Below are 23,613 nucleotides of genomic sequence, written 5' to 3' on the forward strand. Positions count from 1 at the left end.
GTTGGCCCCTTTGTAAAGTGCATGTTGTCAGTGAACATTACATTAAAGATCCATTATTACTGATGTAAAAATAAAATACAAAATTACTGATGCTTACAAATGTGAGAAGCCAGTAGGAAATACAGAGGCATGTGCAGGATCTTCCCTATTCCTGTAGTGGGATTTTTAGGCATAATCCTTACCAGATTTACAGCTGGGTCCAGCTCTGGAGAGGTAAAGAAAAGCGATTGAAATGACTTTGATAATGTCATGGTTGTTGATGCTATAGATGGTCTCATCTAAGTATTTCAAAAACTGCACATCTACTGGGATTTTCCTGCACAACCATCTCTAGGGTTTACATAATGGTTAGGAAAGGAGAGCATATTCCGTTAACTTATAGATTTTTAGAGGTCGGAGGAAAGGGACCAGGCTACTTTGAGCCACTAGAAAGGCGGCAGTAGCTCAAGTAACTACTTGTTTACAGCAAGACCAACTGTGAATGTGAAGCGTTGAAGCTGATAGGCTACAGGATTAGAAGACCATACCAGGTGGCACTCCTGTCAGCTAAGAAGAGGACACTGAGGCTACAATGTGCACAAGCTCACCAAAATTGGCCAGCAGAGGACAGGAAAAATCTTTATTTCTGCTGTGATGTTCAGATGGTAGGGTCAGAATTGGCATAAACATGAAAGCATGGATCCATACTGTGTCAGTGCTTCAGGATGATCATGGTGGTGAAATGGTGTGCAGGGTATTTTCTTGGTACATTTTGGACCCGTAAGTACCAACTGGGCACCATTAGCCTACCTGAGTATTATTGCTGACCATGTCCATTCCTTTATAACCATCACGTGCAACCGGAAAATCTGCAGCAACTGGTTGATGCTATCATGACAGTATGAACCAAAATCTCAGGAATGTTTCTAGCACTGTTTTGAATCTCTGCCACTAATAATTAAGACAGTTCTGAAGACAAAAGGGTGTCCAACCCAGCACTAGCACAGTTTACCTAATAAAGTGGCTGATGATGATAGGAAAATAAAACTGCCATCTAATAACTACAAAACTGACATTATCTTCATACAAATAACAGACTGTTCTTACTTCAGATAAAGAATGCTGAACCACTTTCTACACATTATTGTTCAGCCAAAGTGAAAAACAACAACAGCAAAAAAAAAAAAAGAAAGCAATAAAATGTTGTATAGTGTTTATTCATTGAACTTGGGGTTACAATTTTCTTGAGGTAGAGTTTTCCTCTAAAGAACATGCCTAAGATGATTTATCTTAAAGAAATGCACTCTGTCTTGGAAACTTAAAGAGAATGCTTTCTCCTTGCTGATGGGAGTCGCTCTCAGGTTCTCTAGCAGGCTCAGTTTGAGAGGGAGGACTGATCAGATCACTGACCTCTTTAGGAAACTGAGGAGTTCAGTTTTCATTTCCTAAACTGAACAATGGGAGATGGGATTTTGATATCCTGGCCTTTTTCCAGGCGTTTCTCACACTCAATCAGGTAGTTGACGCCGTCAACCACCAACTGGACCAGCTCCACCTAGAAACACACAGCAACAGAATAGTGGCTCAGACAGGGCGTTATATAGAACTGATGCATGTGAGCTTATTAGCATGAAAAAGGAAATTGTGCAAAGGGCAACAAAAGAATATCCTCACCTCAGATTTGCCCAGACGGTCAAGGTTGGAAATGTCAAAGGTATCACCAGTAGCGGCCGTGTCGACTCCCCCTGTGCCGCGTTTCTGCAGCCGCAGGTTGTCAAGGATTTTGCTGAAACGTGGGTCCTGTAAGTTGGAATCATTTATAACATGTTGAAACTTTAATTAAAAGATTTCTTTTTCAAGAACAGAAATAATAACATGAATAGAAGTGGGGTTTTTTTGTTTTTTTAAAAAAATTCTACATGAGATCATGAGGAAGAATTTGGATTATAGAAACCTTTAAAAATTAGCTTCTGTCAGCTGGTGCTGTGTTCAGCACACTATATTTGATTTGTGTTTTCTCTTGTGTTGTTTTTGTGTTGAAAATGGAGATTGAAACTACTGAAACACCACACTGTAGATAACCGACTTTATCTGTTTTTTTATCACTATCAGATCCAAAACACCAAAATAATCTGCTCTGTCACTGGCTCTAGGTAAAGCTGCTGAAGATGTAACTAATCAAACTATGACTCATTCACAAAAATAGCCCCATGAGACAACTGTTGTCGTAAATTGAAAATATTTAAATAACAGTGAATGGAACTTAATGTTATAGTGTCAGTATATTACCTTGCTTAGTTTTGGCAGGCGTACATGGACACCCGCCCTGAGGCCGGTGCCCAGGTTGGACGGACACGTGAGGATGTATCCCAGACGTTCATTCCACATGAATTCCCACCCTCTCTCCTGGATCAGGTGCTCCACCTGTAAACAGTATGTTCATGGTTGCCCAATCACATTTTATCTATACATAATAGTTGAGCAAGATAATCACTTTTCGCAGCGGTTTAATTGAGAGCTGAGAAGGAGAAGTTTGAAATTTGAGGAGTTTTCATGTTAACAAAATAAGTACATAATGAAATAAATGCAGTTTTCTTTTATTATGAGTCAAGATAGATAATATATATAATATTTGTTCCCTTTTTCAAATGTAGACTGTAAGTAAACTACTAGTCATCAAACAGAAATTATTTATTAATAAACAGAATTTTAAAAACACTCAAAGTGCTGGATCAAAGACTCAGAATAATGACACTTGTTTTCAGATGCCCCAAATGACCAAAATTGGATAGCGCTGACATGTGAAGTAACACAGCTAAATTAAGTGAAATGCAGTTCCTCTAGTGGCCACTGGAGCCTGGCTCATAATCAAGCCAATACGCATAATTTTGGTGAGTGAAATTCTAGCATTTTATAAGTCTGCTAATTAATTTAATTAATTTCTTTGAATAGTTTATGGGTCCAACCTGCTAATCGAGCTAGGTAGTACTAGCTATCAAGTTCTACCCTCTTGTCCAAATATGGTTTCTTTTGGTCCCCAAAAACAACATGACAATGACTAAAATGCTGAAACGTTATCAAAACCTGTCGGGAACGGCATGGTGGCTTTGCCCATCTTTTATATACAGTTTGGGAGTGTGATGCATTTATTTTTTTAAACCAGTGGCCAAACAGAGTTACAACAGCTGAGTTTGCACCTCACAGTGGATTTAATGTGTCACAAAAAATAATCCTTTTTGATGACTGAAATGAAGATGTGTCAAATATGAAATTTGACACAATTCGTGTATAAACACGAATGTTTATACATCGAGTAATTATTGAGATATTTCAGTCTGATACAACTCAGCAACATTAGTATCCATAGAAAAGACTGGCTAATTATCAAAATAATATCCCTTTACTCTGTTTGACATCACACTCCACTGTACCTGTTTGAGTCCATTGCAGAATCTCTCAAACACTCTCTTCATGTTGCCGCCCTTCTCCATGGAGATAACTCTGGTGTGGTCCTCCTCATTCACCCAGATCAGGAAGGTCTTATCATTGTTGTGCCTGAGGAAAAGAAAACAAGAAAACTACTCGTCTTTCATTACTGCTGATGACTCATGACACGAGGCACTTTGATATTCACACTTGTCGTCTGTGCAAAACCATGCGTTTATAAAAAGCTATGCACACCAAATGGAAAACACAGCATCAAACTTCCTGCTGTTTTAGTGGCTCAGTTTCCAGGAACAGGCACAATAATAACTCATACATGGTCACACAGCAGCAGACATGCACAAGAATTGAATAGACCATACCAGATCCCCCTGGCATCTGGCCAGTCTCTGGCCATAAAGGCACATGTCAACAGTGGAGAGACCGGCTTGTCAAATAAGAAGTGATCCTACAGGTGGGAATGGTTAAGGGAGGATCAAGAAGGAAACAGAGGGATATTTTTAGATTTTAAAGGGAAGAAAGACTTCTTTACAATTTGGTGATGAAAATATTTCAGAGTCATATAAAAGGGCATTGGTCTTTTTTAATAGGTATTGTTGAGGCTGGAATGAGATTTGTTTTTAAAAAATGGATTTAAAAAATATATTCTCAAAAAATATATATATAGATGAACAGCCTTTACAGAAGCTACATGGGGTTGCTGCACCATCTTGTGGTTCAAAGTGGTATTATGCAAGAGTACAGCTTATCCCATTTCAGTGTCAGTTGATATCCCTGCAGATGACCTGAACATAAAGCCACAGCTGCTGTTTCTTCACCTTCTGTTGAAAGCCTTATTTCAGTTTGGAAAGTTTTAAACTCTATTTAAACAACGTATTTTGTTAAGATTTATTTTTGTCCTTATCTGGCAGTTCAGCAGGAAAGAGTAGACAGGAAAGAGGGCGAGAAAGAGAAGGAGAAGACATACAGCAAAGGGCTGCAGGTTAGACTGAAATGAAGCCACTGCATTTCAGCTGTAAGGCATATGGTGCCTGTTTAACCAGTAATCTAAACTGATACCCAACAAAGTGCTGGGTGCCAAAGAAATATCCACCCCATAAATCTCTCTTTTTTTTCACCCCACAAATCTCTAAATTTACCATTTTAAATGTACCATTCACACAAAATAATAATTAAAAATAACATTAAATCATAAGTTTAAATGTAAAGGAAAGAGTATACATTTCTCTGAAATGATTAACTGACATCAATAAGTTGCTGCTGCTCCTTGTCCGTCATGTCTCCTAGGCTGTAGTAGCGTCCAGCCAGGTCTCCTTTAAGGCCAGCTAGGGCTGTCACTGCCACCCGCTCCACCTCACGGCGTTCAGCCCTCGAACAGGCTGGGGGGAGGCTAAGCCCGCGGATACTACGGCCAGTACGCACCCGGGATGACAGAACATAATTCTCATCAAACATGCCGTGGGTTATCTGGAAAGGACAAAGGCAAAAAAAAGTGTTTCATACGTGTAGAAATCGAACATGGATGCACTGAAATTATAGTGGCAAGAAGCTATGGTCTAACCTTGGAGGCATCCAGGTCAGTAGGATGTTTCATGACTCTGGGGTCATAGCCATTATGTCTGTCTTTGATGACAGGGTCAAAGAGCTCAGCAAACACCTGGAAGCAGCAGCAAACAAAGTCAGCAGTGTGGGTTTGTTTCAGGAAGTCAGAAGTTTACTTTGACAGTTGATGTCTTATGATATAGATGGTGTGGAACTGCACCTTTACAATAAGGACAATCATCAGCTGTATGACAAAGAATCATCAGTTACTGGCTTAACGAAAAAAAAAAAGAGACTGTTCCAACCATACATTCATTCAGGTACTACACTCTGTATAATGACACATCATTTCTGACACTATGCATGATACTTAGGCTATGAACATGTGAATCAGTTCGTAAAAAGTCTTCCGCTTTCTTCTGTTGTCGAAACATTTTGTAGTGAGTAATTCTTATGAAATGTGCAAGTGATATGAGGCATGTTTTTTTAACCTTACTGCCTCAGTTTTTTAGTTCTCACGTATTACCAGATTTACAATTAATCAATATACTGATTATTATTAAGATAAGCATGGGTTATTCAGTGGATAATTTAAACAAAACCTACTTTGTTTTACCTCATAGCTCTCCTCGTCACCAGCCACGCAACCCACTGTCTTGATGAAAGGGTGTCCAGGGTTGTCGACTCCCGTTTGGATGCACTGGTCAAGGGTCCAGTTGTTGGGGGTGACTTTGTCCCTCAATTTGGCATAAATGGCTGGAGTAAGAGCAGAGGCCATGCAGTTGTTGTGTTTCCTCAGGTCAGGGTAATCAGAGCTTCAAGAGAAGAAGGATTGGAGAAATTTAAAAGTTTTGAGAGTTACTACACCCAGTCTAATATTCCTTCTTACTCTAGCTAATGTGGACAACATAATTTTCCCTTCAACGTATTCAGTGCTGATCTAGCATATAACCGTGGTACAGAATACCAGCTGGTTAACCTGGACAAATCTCATTTGTAAGAAAATAGACAATTTGATGTGTACATTGTTGGTTTGGGGTTATTGTTGTTCTTTTATTTTGCTAACTTAGGGGTTTTTATTTATTTATTTGTATAGCACCAAATCACAACAGCAGTCACCTCAAGACACTTTATATTATAAGGTAAAGACCATACAATAATAGAGAAAAACCCTAACAATAAGATGACCCTATCTAAGCAAGCACTTGGCAACAGTAGAAAGGAAAAACTCCCTTTTAACCGGAAGAAATCCCCAGCAGAACCAGGTTCAGGGAGGGGCAGCCATTTGACAAAACAAAAGACATGCAATGAAAGATAGCCAGAGGTTGATAACAGCTACTGCTGGCTCCCATTTGTCCTCAACTAGCTGCTAAACTTGTCTGCCATTTAGGGGGTAAGTGTACCTACAGCTCTGGAATCAGAGAGTTCATCAATATCAGGAATCTAATATTGGACAAAGAGTATATGGATACAGTGGCTAAATTCTGAATCTTTATATTGTGTAAAACCATTAGGAACTTAAGGTGCTTTTAGATTCTGATCCAGCATGCAGTGGCACTAAGTAGGCATCTAATCATTCCAAATGTATCCTGGAGCCTAAATATGAGCACACTATCAGAAAAATCTATCTTCAGCCACCAGAGAAGCAAGTGTACTGTATGTATGTATAGGATGAGTGGGTAAAGGCAGTAAAAGGGGAGAGCATAAAATACAGTGTGAAGAGTAAGTGAGAGTGAGCCAAAGGTAACCCAGATGAAATGTGAGAGCGTCGCTGATCTGGCAAGACATCGCCAGCTTATCTGACATGACCTTGTGTACTCTTTGAAACTCTCAGATGTTTAGTTGGACTGTGCTGACACAATCCACACATTAATGTTTATTAATGCTGCAGGCTCCGTGCATAAGATGACATCAGATAGCCCTTATTCATCTCAGAAGTTGGGAAATTGCTGTGAAACAATAACTAGTTATATAGAAAATACAAAACAGTATGCAGGGTACTTTTACTTTGAACACATGAATCGGTTCATAAATAGTCTAGTGATGTCACCTTCCGCTTATTTCTGTTATGGAAACATTTTGTAGTAAGTCATTCTTATGAAATGTGCAAGTGATGTGAGGCATGTAGTTGGTCTGTCTGTTTTTAAGGGAGATAATTGCAGTCTAATACCTACTCACTGACTGGTCAAGGTCATCTATCTACTGCAGAAAGAACTTTTTGCTCAATCCTCACATCTCTTATTGTCATCTGTTCCTATGATGTAACCTCATCATCACCTCACTTTTCACCGTCTTTCTTCTTGCTTAAGCATAGAATGTATATGAAAGATGTACAAAGCCACTGTGACATCATTCTATTCAATTCAGTTTTATTTGTGTAGTACCAACTCATGCTTGAAGGCACTTTATATTGTAGGGTAAACACCCTACACAGCAAAATCTCCAGTGTTAAATTGACACTAGAGAGTGTCTATGAGTCCACTCTGAGTGTTAAATATAACACTGTTGAGTGTTAAATGAACACTTTTGACAGTGTTATATTTTTAAAAGTAACCTAGTCAGTTTTGAAGATTAACAATGACTAACACTGAGCAGTGCTGATTTTCTAACACTGGAATATTATTTTCCAGTGTTAGAAAATCAGCACTGCTCAGAAGAGTCTCAAAAAGAAAAACTCAAAAAGAGTAAAATAACCTTAGTTTTGTCTAACTTTGGAATGTCATCCAGGAACTTCATGTCTTCCAGACATGCCCATAGATTAACTAGTTGAATTGTATCATTTGCCACTTGGTATTTTGAAACCATTCGTCAGGGGTGTCCAACTCCAGGCCTCAAGAGCAGGTTTCCTGGAGGTTTTAGATGTGTCCTTGGTCCAACATAGCTGATTTATAGGGCTATATAAATGGCCTCAACATGTCTTAAGGTTCTCCAGAGGCCTGGTAATGAACTAATCATTTAATTCAGGTGTGCTGACCCAGAATGATATCTAAAACTGGCAGGACACAGGCCATTGAGGCCTGAAGTTGGACACCCCTGCCATATGTAGCCAGTGAGGGGCAGATGTGACTGAACAATGTGTAAATATACTGTAACAACCTGTCAATAACAAGGTAATGTAGGTTCAATCTTAGAGCAAGCCTGGTTTTATCCTCCTTTTTTAAATTCTAGTCATATTTTACAAAATAAAGCTTTAGTTGCACTGAGATCATAAATTCTTCAAAAAATAAAAAACTACTAAGGTCATAGAGCAAGGAAGCCAAATGGTAATTTTCTAACAGATTTCTAGCCAACCAAGTTCTTTTTACAACTGGTCACCCCTTGGTGGCATTAGTGGTGCTAATGTTGACCTGTCTTACCTGGGAGGGTAAAGCTTCTTCTTTGCCTCAGCAGCTAGAGAACTGTTTTCACTCAACAAGAATCCAGCAGTTCCTGCACCCAAGCCGGCCAACAGCACAGCTGTATTGCGCTTGGAGATCAGGCGTGTGAAAGAGCTTGCCATCTTTCTGCTAGTTGGGATTTCAGTAGCAAAAGGACTACATATAAAAACACAAAAGCAAGATTTTGTTGATGACTTGTGAATGGTACTAACATATACATGTATAGGCAAAGTGGAAATGGACACCTGATGTGTATCTAGTATTCTCATGTTGTGGTGTTCCTGAATCATCATAATAAATGTTGGTGGAAATTTAGCATTGCAATCACATTGTCATGATGTTATAGTTTTGGGATGTAGAATAAAACTGCTGATGTACACTGAGAAAAAAATCCAAAAAAGGATCAGGTCAGGGTTAGTGCTGAGGATTGGGATGTGATTGTAGTGAGAGTTCTAAAGATTAGGGTAGGATACCCAGAACAATCTAGGCCTAACTTGCCCTTATCTAATGACTTTTCACCCATGAAAATTTTTATTCAATAATATATCAAGCTTAGACCATGGGAGGTGTTATTATCACAGTATGAATAGCAGGTTTCATATGACCACTAATGCTTTGCTATTTAACAGATAGAAGTCAGCCATAAGCTAACAAAAAAACGAGACATTTATTCAAGAAGAAATGGCTTTTATAATCATTCTTGTTAATTTAGTCGAAATGTCTCACAAAAGCAATTCATTTAGTTTCATGGACCTGGCCTGGAAGGTCATATTTTAGCTTATCCTCTGTGGATTGTGTCCATGAGAGTGTGTCTTTATATAGAGGGGAGCTGTGAGGACGTTGTTAGTCCTATTAATCCGAATCAGACCTGAAATTAAAAGTCACTCAGTTAGTCACATGATTTTTATGAGCTCCTTTTGTCCCACTCTAAGGCTTTTCCTTTCACTGTGTAGGTTAAAGGCAGTTCACTCTGTGGGTCAATGGGCGTAGTATTTATAGATTGGTGGAAGGCGGTTGCACTGCCAGGATTCAGTGCCAAGATCCAAGCCATGACTGGCTCACACGGTGACATTCTGAACTGGTCATAAGACCACAACCTCATAAGGAAATGGGATAGGCAGATGGAAGGTGAAGTGTAGGAGAGCTGATGTATCAGGATGAAAAACAGGTGGAAAGAGAGTGCAAGAGTTCTTTCTAGAGATCAGCCTGTGAGAAACCACCTCTACTAACCAACACTGAAAATGATGAGATCTTACAGTTGGGATTACACGCAATTACACTACAGGCTGGGATCTAAGATCACTGTCCCCTCCCCTGGTTGCTGTGACCTTTTAACTGGAAACATGTAAAAAAAAAAAAAAAAAGCACCTACTCTGTTTTAATTTTTAGACTCTCCTTGATTTTCTACATTTCTTTAAGACTTCTTGTTGTTGTTTGCCTACATATCACCTTGAAATTGTCATCAAATCCTGCTTCATATTCCACCCGCTTTCCTTGTCCATAGCTTTTAAACTTCGTCACATTAATTTTGAATGTCAAAAGCATGCAAATTTTTTGTATACAGCCTGGATCTTTAATACCAGCGCTACAACCAGCTCCATAATTTTCCTAAGTATTGGAAGCAAATGGAAGCTTTCTGTAGGAAAAATAAGAGAAAGGAGATACAGTACCTGTAGAAAAGCTGCTGCCTTCTTGCTCAGGGTCTCTTGTTAAACAGCTTTTCACTCTCCTCTTACACAAGGCTCCACCCCGTCATGTGGGATTAAAAGGTGGGAGCCAATCAAAAGTTCAGAAAGAAATAATTATAAGCCAATGGACGTACAGTATGCTTCTGCTGAACCATGATTAACCATGACCACCAAGGCTCCAATATCACTGTCCAGTTTGACCTTGATATTTGAAAATGATCTCTTGTTCCGCTTCTGTGACCATGAGAGCTATGTACAGCAGCAGCCATGCCCTGAGTTAGAGCATTCAATATTTGCACATTACAAAAATCCCATGGATAAAATTTAGTGGGAAAATCCTATGTGGATACGTAGTTAAACTAGATTCACTCTAGCCAATACCAACTAGATCTCCCAGTATAAACCCTAGAATTTTGTATACAAGTACTGTCCTCCCAATGCACTGCCAGCTAATAAGCTGCATGGGTATGGGTAAACTTCAGTACAGCTTGTTTTATTTGATTAAGCTCCAGCAGATCCCAGAAGACTCTCTGTCCAGAAGAATTCAGTCTTTGGAACAGCAAAGATACTTTGCAGGACCCTCAAGGTCCCAGGAATCTGGTAGAGGACCCGAGCTTGAAGTAGGGGTAAAGACCCCCTGCAAGGGCGAGAGGGGAATTAATTGCTTTCCTTACAGTTGCTGCATATCTGCAACCCAATTTTCAACCCACCTTTTATTTGGTTTTCTGTTTTTGTGCCATGTATCTGCATTTGAGGTTTTTATATATTTTATATTACGATGCCTATGTTCAGTTAAGCTCTATAATCAGTCATCTGCCTGCTTTCCTGGGTGGTGGGCTGCCTTCTGTTCTTTACTGACACTTTCGCACCAACCCCTGCCTTGCATGGTTTAAATATGGGCTCTCAGTCATTCTCCCTTTCAGGCTCTCCTTCATGCAACTTACCTGCTCCCCATCTAAACCTCACAGACCCTCAGTCTTCATCTTCACCACCAACCACCAGCATCTAGACTTTGGGGGGGTCCTGTCCTAAATCCTGTTACTGCTGAGATTCCGGTCTGCCATGATGGGTCATCGGAGTCTAATTTTGAAATCCATTATTTTTCTATATCTCAGTAAATCATGCTCAATTCTTCCAAGTGATCTCTTCTCAGTGAACTTGCATTAGTCTCTGTGCAAGTTTTATTTTGGCAACACTATGTGTGTTCACTTTTTTCTTTTTGATGATTTTATGTGTGCTCTCTCTGCTTGTTAAAATAACAATGTGCATCAGAATTACAGTTTGAATGGTTTATTTTTTATTTTATTTTGAAGCTTATGAATACATTAGCAAAACTGTAACTTCAAAGTATACAGCAGTGTAAGAAAGCAGATTCCTGACCTTTGAAATAGCAATAAATACGCCCCCAGACCCAATAACCCATCCCCACCCCATCCCAAAGACATCAAACAAGCAAAAAATTTAAAGTACAAGGGAAATCACACTATATTCATGTTATAATCAAAATTACAGTCTAATGAAAATCTTTGAATTAATAATAAATTAATAGTGCAAAGATCTTACTATTTCACTAATACACTCAATAGACTTTGAAATATGAATATGAAAAATTGATCACATTGAGGGGAACTATTAAGAATAGTGCCACATATTCTTGATATGTGGCAATATGCTTTTGTAGCATGAAAGAACCTCTTGAATCCAACTCTCAAAAAGTGAAGCTCAAAAAGTTTTGTGTACAAAATCATAAACATTAAAAAACTCAAAAGACAGGATCTGATTGTAAAGAGAAATAAAAATGTCTTAAAAACTGTAATGAGCATAAAACCTGCAATGTGTTTAAACTTTAAGGATTTTTGCTCTGACATGCAAGAGAAACTGTAAGAACATAAAGCTTTCATTTTTCATTTTTATCATAGCGTAAGATTAAAAAAAGATAAAAAGTGAAGCGTTAGATGACGTCTCCTGTGAAACAGACAGTATTAAAGTAGATAAAATATGTGATGTACTCCAGCTGTTTAGGAAACCCAGTATGTCTACACACACACACACACACACACACACACACACACACACACACACACACACACAGAGACTTACTCAGTTACTCAATTATGCAATTACTTGATTACTTGCTACAGGGTCCCCAACAACCCCAAACTTACTGTGTAGCAACTAGTTTGTGTTCATTTGATTTGTGTTACAGAAAACTGATACGTTGTAAGGACAACTGATTCAACATGGTGAGGCATGAGTGACTTAAGATTTTTTTTCTGGTGATACTGAGGAAACAGTATCCTTCAATACCAAAATGCACTAACTATAACCTAAAGTTAACCTAACTATAACTTTATAATTTTACATTCTAAATATGTATGATTCCTTACATTTTTATATATTCTATTAATTTAAAAACTAATAAAATTAAAAAAGAAAAGAAAAAAACGCTTAACCAAAATTAGTTTTGGCCCTTTTCAATTAGGTTTTACTTACACAGCACCAAATCACAACAACAGTCACCTCAAGTCACTATCACATATTATATGATAAAGACCCTATAATTATCACAGAATTATGGAAGAAGAATGAAACTTTTCAATCAGGGAGCCAGACTGATTAGTCTGGGTTTGGCAAATTCCAGGAGAACGTTACCTGGCTGACTGCAATGTGTCAACTGTCAAGTTCTGTGGAAGATTGATAATCATTAGTTATTAACCTCTGGCTGCAGCACTGCAGATATTTGCCCCTCCCTGACCTCTGGCAAAACCAGAGGTTTCTTCCTGTTTAAAGGGAGGTTTTCCTTCCCACTGTCGCAAAAGTGCTTGCTCATAGGGGGTCTGATTGTTGAGGTTTTCTCTGTATTATTGTAGGGTCCTTACCCGAAAATATAAAGCACCTTGAGGCAACTGTTGTGATTTACTGGGCCCCTTAGATCCAGTGAAGAGACATTTAAATTTTTTATTGCTATTATTGTTATTATTATTATTATTATTGTTCTTCTTCTTATTATTATTATAACAGTGGAGATATGAAGCAATTAAACTGTTTAAGTGCTGCTCTTCAACAGCTTTTAAATATGGAGCTACAATGTTTCTTTACAAATTGTGTAAATTGTGGGGACCCTTGGACACTACCACAGCAAAAACATGGGGTCTTACTACACACATAATGCACAGAGAGCTAGTGAATCAGGGGTCAGCTGAATCAGGCCTCCTAAGCAGTAAATCTGGCCATGATAGTGCAAATAATGTAGAGCTCATCTTAAAATGTTTATGTAAAATACTACAGAGGCAGATTATTTTGTATTTTCCGCATGATAGCAGCAACTGGTTACTTTGTAGCGCCACGCTACTTTGAATAGGTAACAGAACTCTACCACTGTTTTATAGTCTGCTCACTAAATATACACTTCAGTAAGGCACATTTTCTCCTGAGTTTCCCAAGCGCAGTTATTGATGGGATTCTATGTAACAACCCCTGCTGTGTAATGAATGAATGAATGTGTTGCTCTGAGCTAGAAATTGTATATATATGTCTGTTTATAAGATGCAATTAGCCAGGTGGCAGTCGGGGTTCAATCTTGAGTGAGAGTTCATAAAGGGTATCTTCATCAATCACTAGGCTTTTATCCAGCAGGAACTGAGTCACCTGGAATGGAATGAGATAGGTTAAATTTAAAGATTTGGGATTATCTTGAAGGTTAAACAGTGAAAAATTATACACTTACTCTGATATTGATTGTTTGTTATTAAACACATTTTGCTGCTAAACTGGCTTCAGTATATTTTTTTATTCTGTAAAAAGCTCATATAAATCTGCTTAAAAAATCGTTAACAATAATTACATGTTAAAAACATCTCATTAGACACACCTTTGGTTGGTGCTCTATCCTGTAGGGTGTTTGCTGGAACTGACGGATCTCCCGGATGATATGAGAAATCTGAGATACCAAGGACATAGTTACTGGAATGCTTCAGACAAGATGTTTTTTTCTAGAGTGTGTGTGTGTGTGTGTGTGTGTGTGCTTGTAATATCTGAAACAAGCTCATTAAAAAAGATGCACAGAGTACAGGCCTTTTTGGGAGCCAGTACAATGCTGTTGTTTAGGCCTCCAGCAGTAGTAAAGGTAGATATTCAGTGCAAGTATTAAATTATTTAAGCCAAAATTCTTTAGGTATTGTTGTATCATATCACAAAGATGGACAAAAACAGGGGTTGTGTGCATAGATGTTCAGTGTCTAAATAGATCATCATAAGCATGTCCTATATGACCATTAGTCAGTATTCAATACAGTATGGCATATGTGCCTCAAACTGACTTAAGCAGCTCAATAACTGACATCCAGATTCAAATGATCTTTTTTTTACATTTTTTTCTGCTATATAGACCATTAAGGCACAGTGAATTGTGAGTTTTGTGCCAAATTCCAGTTTTAGGAAAGTGTATTCCTTACCATCCTCATCTTAGAGAAGTTAACAAGGCCCTCCTCTGTAAAGTTGGGTGTCCCCTCCTCAATGCAGGCCAGGTCGGTGAGGTACATGCCCAGGTAAGGGACACATGGCGGATTACAGCTGTGCAGACAAAGCAGAAATATACAGTGTTTATGAACTGATTTGAGACATGTACATTATTTTCCTCTGCTCGCTGGCTATATTTACTTTTTCAGTGTCTCTCTGAGGTTCTTGAACCGTCCCTCTGATGACACAATCTTCTGAAGTCTGTCCCTCAGTCCCTTTGTCTGAAAATAATGAAAAAAAGAGTATTTTTTTTCAGTACACAGATGTGGTATTATTTTCAGCAGCTCTCTGAAAGAAGGAGAATCAACCTGTTTGCAGACTTTTGCCCAGGTCTTTTTAAGCCTGTAGATGGCACTGCCTTCGAGTGCAGCATTGATCTCCAGTACTCCGTTGTAGTTATTGAGGCAGCGACAGATGTCAGCCACTGCCAGCCACTTCTCAATGGAGCTGGCTCTGGAGGCCACATCAGTATGGGTCATTATCTGAGATGCTACCAGGTTACTCATCTGTGAAACAAGGTATAGAGAGATGAGAGATGTTTCCAATAATTTGTCTGCCTTCAATGATATGCCAAATTATGTCACTGATATTACTTGGCATACTTTAGTAGGCACAAGAATACACCACCAATCTAATGTGGATAATCATATATATTTAGTTTGATTGTGAAAGCTAATAGCTAATAGCTATAGACTGAAATTTTAGGAAAGACAGCTATTAAATGCAGCTTGTCCTTTGATTCTTCAGCAGTGAGAATCCAGTATTTAAAATGTAGAAATATATTTTAATTAAAGGCACAGCTTTTACTTGTATTTTTCCATTTCCACTTTCTGATTACTGAATGTTTTTGTATTATTAAGTCTGTTGCATCCTCTTTTTCAGTTCTGTCTCCCTCTAGCTTACAGAGGGATGTCATGGCAAGATGCCAGTGTACTGTACTCTAAGTAGTGGTCACTGGCCACTTTTTAAGAAACTGTCTGGCTTTTGCCCCTGACTGAACAAGAGAGACAACTGTTGTACCACAGACTTTTTATAAAACTCCCTATAAGCACCACCACTACATCACTGCTCAGGATAAAAAGTCACTGTCTTACATCATTAAAGTGCTGGGTGGTCTTCATGATGTATGGAGTCCTCTCTGTTTTATCCAGCTTCATAAAGCCCTGACCTAGGAACTCCCTGCAGGACAGAAAATATCCAAAATCATAGGTTACACATACTGTATGTCCTCATGTCATAATCTGTTCCCTACAGTCTCTGAGCTTTACCCCACCAATTCTTTAGCCCCCTATGGGAAGTTATCTTTGACTCAAATACTATATTTCTTTAAGTGTAATTTTGGCTACGTTCACACTGCAGGTCTTAATGCTCAATTCCGATTTTTTGATCAAATCTGATTTTTTTGTCTGCTTGTTCACACTACAAATAAAATGCGACAGCAAATGCGCTCTAGTGTGAATGCTCAAAGCGGCCCACATGCGCAAAAGAAGATGTCACACACAACGCGCTCTGTTTAGACCCAGAGCAAACAATATTGTTTGACTTCGGACTTTACGTTTCCAAATTTTTGCTTTAAGTTATTTTGTTATTTACATAATAATGTAAATAACCTAATAATTATCCTTATTGCTGTTTTAGAGAGGAGCGGTGCTTCAAAGGATAGTTGCAGATTTCTGTCAGAATCTGCAGATTATACAGTACAAATAAAATGTTGTCTTCCCAACAGTTTCACTGACATCTACACTGGATGGCCAGGAAGCGTTCGCGATGTCTTCTCGGATGCTTCTCCGGCGCTGATAATTGGCGTCTGTCTTGTGTCAGTGACGTAAAAGACCGATTTAATGCAACATGACCGTTCAAACAGCAGTCGCTTTCTAAAACATCGGATATGTATCGGATTCAGTACCACATACGAAAGTGACCCAGATCGGATTTGAAAATATCGGATTTGTGCCGTTCACACTGTCATACCATGATCGGATATGGGTCGCATGGGGTCAGAAAAGTCGGATTTGATGCACTTTCGCCTGCAGTGTGAACGTAGCCTTTGTTTTATGCTAATCATATTAATCAAGGATAGTGTTAGTTCAGGTAGACCATAAAATCAAACTCAGCCTGGATCCCAGCAGATCAGCTGATATCATTGGCAGCCTACATCAACTAGATGTAGGCTGACAATGATATCAGCTAATCCGCCTGGGATCCAGGCTTATAGTCCTCTACACATCTAATTTAAGGTGTTTTACCAGGCCAATAAATCCGAATTAAATTACTGTATAACTTGTTAACTTGCTAACTTACTATAAACTGGGCAGCTGTATTCTTAAGGCACGTTGAGATACCCGACTAGACTCAATATAGGCAAATACGCTGTACAAAGAGATTTTAAAGAGATGATCATATTAAATAACTCCAGGGTGATGCAAGGAGAGCTTGAATATCTTGTATAACATACTTACTCATAAGGAATACTCCTGAATACAATGTGATCCAGCAGGGTGATCTGTTCTGCTAGTTCTATGGCTGAGAGGGACTCAAAACACTCTGATTTAGGACTCTCCGCCTTGAAAACACAGACAAACAAACTGCATGTGTAAAAAACAGTACTAAACTGCAAAGCTCTTCAGATGACTACAGTACCACACAAGCACAAATTAATTCCACATATAAGGAAACGACCTGTGGATATTTGAGGAGGGAGGTAACAGAATTCTCCTCAACACAGAGTAACCACAGCGGCTATTTTCCACAAGGGAAGGAGGTCTACATGACATTATTCTTACCACAATGAAGTGTAGAAGCGGGCAGCTCTTCTGTATCATTCATGAGATAAAGGATTTTGACAAATAAGTTATAAACTTGTCAGGAAAATCTTTAATGAAACCTGTTCTGCTAAATAGCAGTACTGACCATTTGTAATATGTCCTCCATTCTGAGCTGAGCATCATCTTGTTCTTCTTGAGAAAGTGCACTGAAGAGCAAAAATGAAATAGCATTACATACATGCAGTACCAGTCATATGAAGGCTGTTCTGCATTTGTACTCATGAACATTATGTAAACCTCTACAACACTTTGTGTTGCAAAGAAAATAACTCAACTAAACTTTCAAAATCATGATCTAAAATTTGCATGAATTTTTAAAAAAGTAATTCATCCATAGTTAGGCGACAACAACAAGGGTCTTCACTAACTAATGGGTGACAACATGGTAGCTACGCCTATCTTTCAGATAAAGTCTATGGTATTGAAAGGGACCTGCAAAAGCAGGGTCATGAGGCTAACAACAGAGGGAGCTGAATTAGCAGTATCAGTTCTTTTTATATGTAATCTGCTGTATACCTACTTCATCCTAGAGGCAATCTGCTATAAATGTGACTTTGTCCGCATAAATTCTAGTGTTAAAATGCCCAGGTTAACGGCACTCAAAACCCTGTTTAACTCACTCATCCTAGATTTATACTTGTATGACTTAAACTGATTGGGATTGACAGGTGCACAGACACAGGCAGCTGTTTTGGATAGACCATCACAAGAAATTTATGTTTCAGTTTTGATGATTGAAATTCTTGTCTTGGATAAGTCTGTTACTAATTACAGATATTTACTAATTGCACTATGTAACTTTGTCTGCACATTGCCCCCCTACAGTTTATCAATAACAGCTATAACCAAACTCGCTAGAATGTGCTATCTTAGCACTCCAGCTTCTTTTCCAAATATGGAAACTTTGAGTACAGAAAAAGCAAGATAGAGTCTTAAACACTTACACTGAAGTTTCCGCTTGCAAACTAATGGTGACAACATGGTAACTAAGTCTATTTTGTATGCACAGTCTATGGCTTCACCTTGCCTATTGTAGAAAAAAATTCTAGGACAGTGTGTAGATAAAAAGAAGCACACAATGATATTTACAGCAATCCCTTTGTACCTTAATATGTTTGTTGTAGCTTTCCTCTCTTGCGGCAGCAGATCTGGATCTCGCAACACCTCTTCCAGTAGACTGATCACGGCCACCTTCAGCTCACTGTTCATTTCAAAGTCCTGATTGAAACAACACATGCATATATATTTATAGGGAAGCTTAGACTTGAAGTTAAGATAAGAGTAGTGGGCACTCACAGAAAGATTCATTTCAGTGGTTTATTGTGTATTTAACATCTAATTAGGCTTGCACTCATATATGACAGTGGGAAGGGGAGAGGGTGAGGTTGTAGGTGAAGGGAACAGAGGTGACGAAAAGGTGTTGGATAGATATGGTGTTAAGAAGAGAAATAGAAGGGGACAGATGGTAACCAGAATTTGCGAAGAAAATGGAAATTACTTTAGTGAGCATGTGCTTTAAGAGGAACATGGGGTGAAGCATAAGAATGGAGGAAAGTGAACACAGCTGGACTACATCTTACACAGAAGGTGGAATCTGAAAGGCTGAAAAATGCAAGGACATAGTCATTGTGAAATATGATGTTTGCAGATGACATTGTGATCTATAGTGAGAGCAGGAAGCAGGTGGAGAGATGCAGGTCTGCGAGACAGACACATCCAGACTTTGTATTTTCAAGACGGAACAAACCCTATTAGCAATTCACTATGCTGTGAACCAGTGGGGGGACTGAAAACCTATCTACAACTTTACCTTAGCAAAAATTCCCGGGCGTGTTCTCAGAGCGTGTTCTGGGGAGCTTGCAGGAGTGCTCACAGACATATTCAATCTGTCCTTGGCCCACGCTGTGGTACCGGCCTGCTTCAAATCCACCTCCATCGTCCCGATACCCAAAAACTCCAACCCATCTAGCCTCAATGACTACCGCCCAGTAGCACTCACCCCCATCATCACTAAGTGCTTAGAGCAGCTGGTCTTAGCACACTTCAAATTATGTCTCCCCCCCACCCTGGACCCCCACCAATTCGCATACCGCCAGAACAGGAGCACAGAGGATGCAGTCTCCATCGCACTGCACTCTGTCCTCTCACACCTGGACAACAACAACACCTACGCCAGAATGCTGTTTATAGACTTCAGTTCAGCGTTCAATACAATCCACCCCTCACAACTCATCAGGAAACTGACAGACCTGGGCATCAGTTCCCTCATCTGCAAATGGTTACTGGACTTCCTGACCAACCGCCCCCAACATGTCCGTCTGGATAACCGCTGCTCATCTACAATCACAATGAACACCGGTGTACCACAAGGCTGTGTGATGAGCCCTTTCCTCTACTCCCTCTTCACCCACGACTGCAGACCTGCTGATGGTTCCAACACCATCATTAAGTTTGCAGATGACACCACGGTGATTGGCCTCATCAGTGACAACGATGAGACCGCCTACAGGGAGGAGGTGGATCATCTGGCTGAGTGGTGCGACACAAACAACCTGCTGCTTAACACCGAGAAGACTAAGGAGCTCATCGTGGACTACAGGAGGAATGCTGACCCACATCCACCCATCCACATTAAGGGGATGGCTGTGGAGCGTGTGAACAGCTTCAAGTTCCTGGGAGTCCACATCTCCGAGGATCTCATCTGGACGACCAACTGCTCCAAGCTGGTCAAGAAGGCTCACCAGCGCCTCTTCTTCTTGAGGACTCTGAGGAAGAACCACCTGTCCTCAGACATCCTGGTGAACTTCTATCGCTGCACCATCGAGAGCATCCTGACCAACTGTATAACAGTCTGATACGGGAACTGCTCTGCCTCGGACCGGAAGGCGTTGCAGAGGGTCGTGAAAACTGCCCAGCGCATCGCCAGAGCACCACTTCCTGCCATAAAGGACATCTACAGGAAGCGGTGTCTGAAAAGGGCTGGGAAAATCATCAAAGACCCCAGTCACCCATCACATGGACTCTTCACCCTCCTGCCCTCTGGGAGGCGCTACAGGAGCCTCCGGACTAAGACCACCAGGTACCGGAACAGCTTCTTCCCCACAGCTGTCAGACTCCTGAACTCATCTGACCCACGTTAAACTCATGGACTGAACATACACACACCCACAACCACCTACACACACACACACAATGGACAACTGTACCCTCAAACACACAATAATAACATGGACTGAACCACCACTCACAACCACTAGCACTAGCCTCTGTAGAAATTATCCACATATCTCACTTATCTTAACTGCACTACTGTATAGTTCTGTGTAAATAATCATTCTGTACATACGATAATTTTTAATCCTACAACTGTTCATAACTTGCATAGTTCACATTTCTGTATAACTGTATATCTCATATTTCTGTATAGTTTTTTATTTCATATTCTGTATAGTTTTTCATATTTATATCCTGTTCATAGCCTGTACATAGCTTGTACTCACTACAGCCTGTACATACTTATAGTTATAGAATATTCATAACATACTTCATACCGTGTACATTATAACATACCATAATAGACCCATTTCTGTAATATACTTACATATCTATATTATTGCTAATATATATTGTAATATATCTATATCATGACTAAAGCACTTCTGGATGGATGCAAACTGCATTTCGTTGCCCTGTACCTGTGACATGAATTCTAATTCTAATTCTAATTCTAAATTTTATGTATTTGTGCCCGACTCCATCCTCCAGTTACTCCAGTTCTCATTCATTACTGATATTATCCTATCATACCTCAAATTCTGATGTCTTGAAATAAGTTGCCCCAAGACCATTAATAAAGGCGTCTGTGTTCAAAGATGACAGCACCTCCAGACGCACAGCTCTCGCTCTAAGACGACTTTCACACTTAACCTAAGAAGGCCCAAAGCTATCCACTCTAATCGGAGTAAATGGACATTCATCTCGAAAGATCATCAGCTGACGTCCCAGTGCTGCTTGAAGTCTATATTTAGCTAAAATCCTCCTTATACTGTAGCAGTACTTGCACCTGGAATCAAAAAGCTTTGCTGCAACTGAGAAAGCATGTGATAATGTTCACTCTGCCATGTTTTTTGATGTACATGTTGAAGCATAAGGTCAGAAGTGTGAAGATCCCAAACCAATAAAACCTGATGCCTTGCCTCCTCTGGTATAGCTGCTCTACTAAGCCTAACCCAACTCTCAAAATGCCATCCATAAGCTTGAGAATAAGCCTACTGAGGTGACTGTTCTTCTTCATATTTTCCCCTTTCTGCAAACCACTGATCTCATCTGAATATTTCTTCTTCTGAATTAGCAAATAGCAACTAACTCTGAAGCCTTGCCTCAAGCCAGGCAAGCTGACCTAGGCTAGATTCAAAGCTGTTTTTAGCTGTCTCCTTCCTAAGCTCCAAATGAACCTAATTAGCCATGCAACCCTCCCCCGGATCAATCAGGAAAGAAAAGTAAATGATGAAAACCCCAAAGTTTGTCCAAATATTAGTTTGCCTCACTGCCTTAACTTCAGGATCAACTTTTCCAACTCCTTTCTAAACACCTTGTCCATTCTACTCGCAGCTAAATCAGCTGTACATGTCCAAGGGCATGTGAGGAATGCTAGTTTGTTTCAGTGGAATTACACTGAGCAGAAGCAGAAGCAACATCTTCAAAGTTAGAAGATTTAAAGGACCTCTCAGTATTATAATGTACAAGCTGTCATCCATCTAGATTGTCCATGCTTGTGCAAGAGTGGGTGGCAACATGTCATCCCAGCCCAGATGTTAGTAGATATCATAACAGGTCCCAAAAACTTAAATGGGTCATAGAGAGAACTTACAGTGGATAATATCCCTCTCCTTGTGAGATGTTTGCTCTTACATGTTATTTAACCTCCTAAGACCCGAACTCTTCCACGACATGCATTTTTAATTTCTCTTTGATATTTGGGCATATTGGGGCCCGATGAATGTAAAAACAAAGAATTTCCAGATTTTTTTTTTTTCCTTATTTTTGTTTTTAAGAAAAATGAGAGCCACAAATGAGGATATTCATTTAAAATTTTGATAGAACAGTAGCAGTATAATGTCCTCGTAAGTGGATATCAGGCCCATGTAGAGCAAAATTGAGTATTTTGGTCAAAATAACCAAAAATGTGATGTCCACATATGTGGACGGCAGGTCCTAGGAGGTTAAACACTCAATGCTCTCTCTACTGGCAAGTTTTCACTGTCCAAATCCAAGTCCTTAACTTTTGATCTCTCCTGCTGAGGTATGGTAGCAAGCATAGCTCGTGTGTTACTAATCTGTTGCTTGTTGGTGAACTTAAAGCCTCCTTAAGCACAGAGAGGACCAAATGCTTGAAGCTGCCTCTTCTTCAGAACCAACAGTGACAAGACAATCATCCACATAAAAACCACACAGAAGAGTGACTACAACCTCTAGTCTGAATTGCTGTCTGTTATCCTCTGTGCATTTCTCCAAAGCAAAACTTGCACAGCTAGGGAATGAGGTGCCTCCAAATCTGTACTGCCATTCTGCATTCTAGCAGTCACTGACCTGGTGTTGATGAACATTAAGGTAGAGTGAGCATGGATTAGATTTAAGGCTAAAATGTTGGGTTCTGAGTCAGCATCTTGACATCTGCATGGGAGAGCCACAGGGCCACCAAAGAAATAACAGGTCCAAGTCAGCTGTTGGTACTTTTATCTGACCCGTGCTCACCTCTTTATAGTCGTCAATACCAGGTATGGTAAACAGGTGAATATAACTACCTTGCTATAAATGGCTCCTACAATGACGACACAGGAACAACACCAACACAGGGATATCAGATATACCTACTAATTAGAGACATTATAACTCTAACATGCACTTTTGAAAACTTTACCAATGGTTTTTTATTTTTCTGTGTTCATTTGTTTTTAAATTTCCCAGCATCTTTTACATCCCATTGGGGTACATTGCCATGATAACAAAGACTGCAGGCCTAACTTCCTCCAGAGCAGGTAAGGTTCCAAAAAAGAAATGAAATTATGATCCATTAATTCTCTGTCTCACCATTCTTGGAACATTCCTTAGACCTTACTGGATGGTTAGCATGAGGCTCTAAAGTACATTTCTCAAAAAAAAAAAAAAAGAACACTTGATCATTACAGTATAACACAAAGTCAACTTCAAGGACAATAATCTTTCCAGTTATGAAGCATA

The 23,613-nt window shown here is 39.5% G+C and overlaps 2 protein-coding genes across 6 annotated transcripts in view; both read right to left on the reverse strand.

The window, feature by feature from the left end:
• Positions 1-1,177: 1,177 nt before the first annotated feature.
• ckmt2a (creatine kinase, mitochondrial 2a (sarcomeric)) lies at positions 1,178-10,109 on the reverse strand. Its single transcript, XM_003452968.4, has 10 exons — positions 10,013-10,109; positions 8,322-8,498; positions 5,582-5,780; positions 4,985-5,080; positions 4,669-4,890; positions 3,786-3,871; positions 3,411-3,534; positions 2,269-2,403; positions 1,654-1,779; positions 1,178-1,534 (listed from the first exon to the last, which is right to left on the reverse strand). Exons 2-10 carry the CDS (start codon positions 8,462-8,464, stop codon positions 1,418-1,420), a joined length of 1,248 nt encoding a protein of 415 aa, XP_003453016.1. The 5' UTR covers positions 8,465-8,498; positions 10,013-10,109; the 3' UTR covers positions 1,178-1,417.
• A 1,195-nt stretch (positions 10,110-11,304) lies between these two features.
• The window catches only part of rasgrf2a (Ras protein-specific guanine nucleotide-releasing factor 2a), a 59,022-nt gene continuing 46,713 nt past the window's right edge, over positions 11,305-23,613 (reverse strand). For 3 of the 5 annotated variants that reach the window (XM_005457900.4, XM_005457899.4, XM_005457897.4), the window contains 10 exons: positions 18,479-18,591; positions 17,459-17,519; positions 17,332-17,361; positions 17,008-17,111; positions 15,643-15,727; positions 14,857-15,054; positions 14,690-14,769; positions 14,485-14,602; positions 13,902-13,970; positions 11,305-13,678 (listed from right to left, as the gene is read on the reverse strand). In XM_005457900.4, coding sequence (XP_005457957.1) covers positions 13,583-13,678; positions 13,902-13,970; positions 14,485-14,602; positions 14,690-14,769; positions 14,857-15,054; positions 15,643-15,727; positions 17,008-17,111; positions 17,332-17,361; positions 17,459-17,519; positions 18,479-18,591 — 954 coding nt within the window. In that variant the 3' untranslated portion in view covers positions 11,305-13,582. The remainder of the gene's footprint in view (positions 13,679-13,901; positions 13,971-14,484; positions 14,603-14,689; positions 14,770-14,856; positions 15,055-15,642; positions 15,728-17,007; positions 17,112-17,331; positions 17,362-17,458; positions 17,520-18,478; positions 18,592-23,613) is intronic. The other 2 variants (XM_013276243.3, XM_005457898.4) reach the window with 1 other exon arrangement.

This window comes from Oreochromis niloticus, linkage group LG7, assembly GCF_001858045.2.
Source record: "Oreochromis niloticus isolate F11D_XX linkage group LG7, O_niloticus_UMD_NMBU, whole genome shotgun sequence".
Taxonomy (NCBI): Eukaryota; Metazoa; Chordata; class Actinopteri; order Cichliformes; family Cichlidae; genus Oreochromis; species Oreochromis niloticus.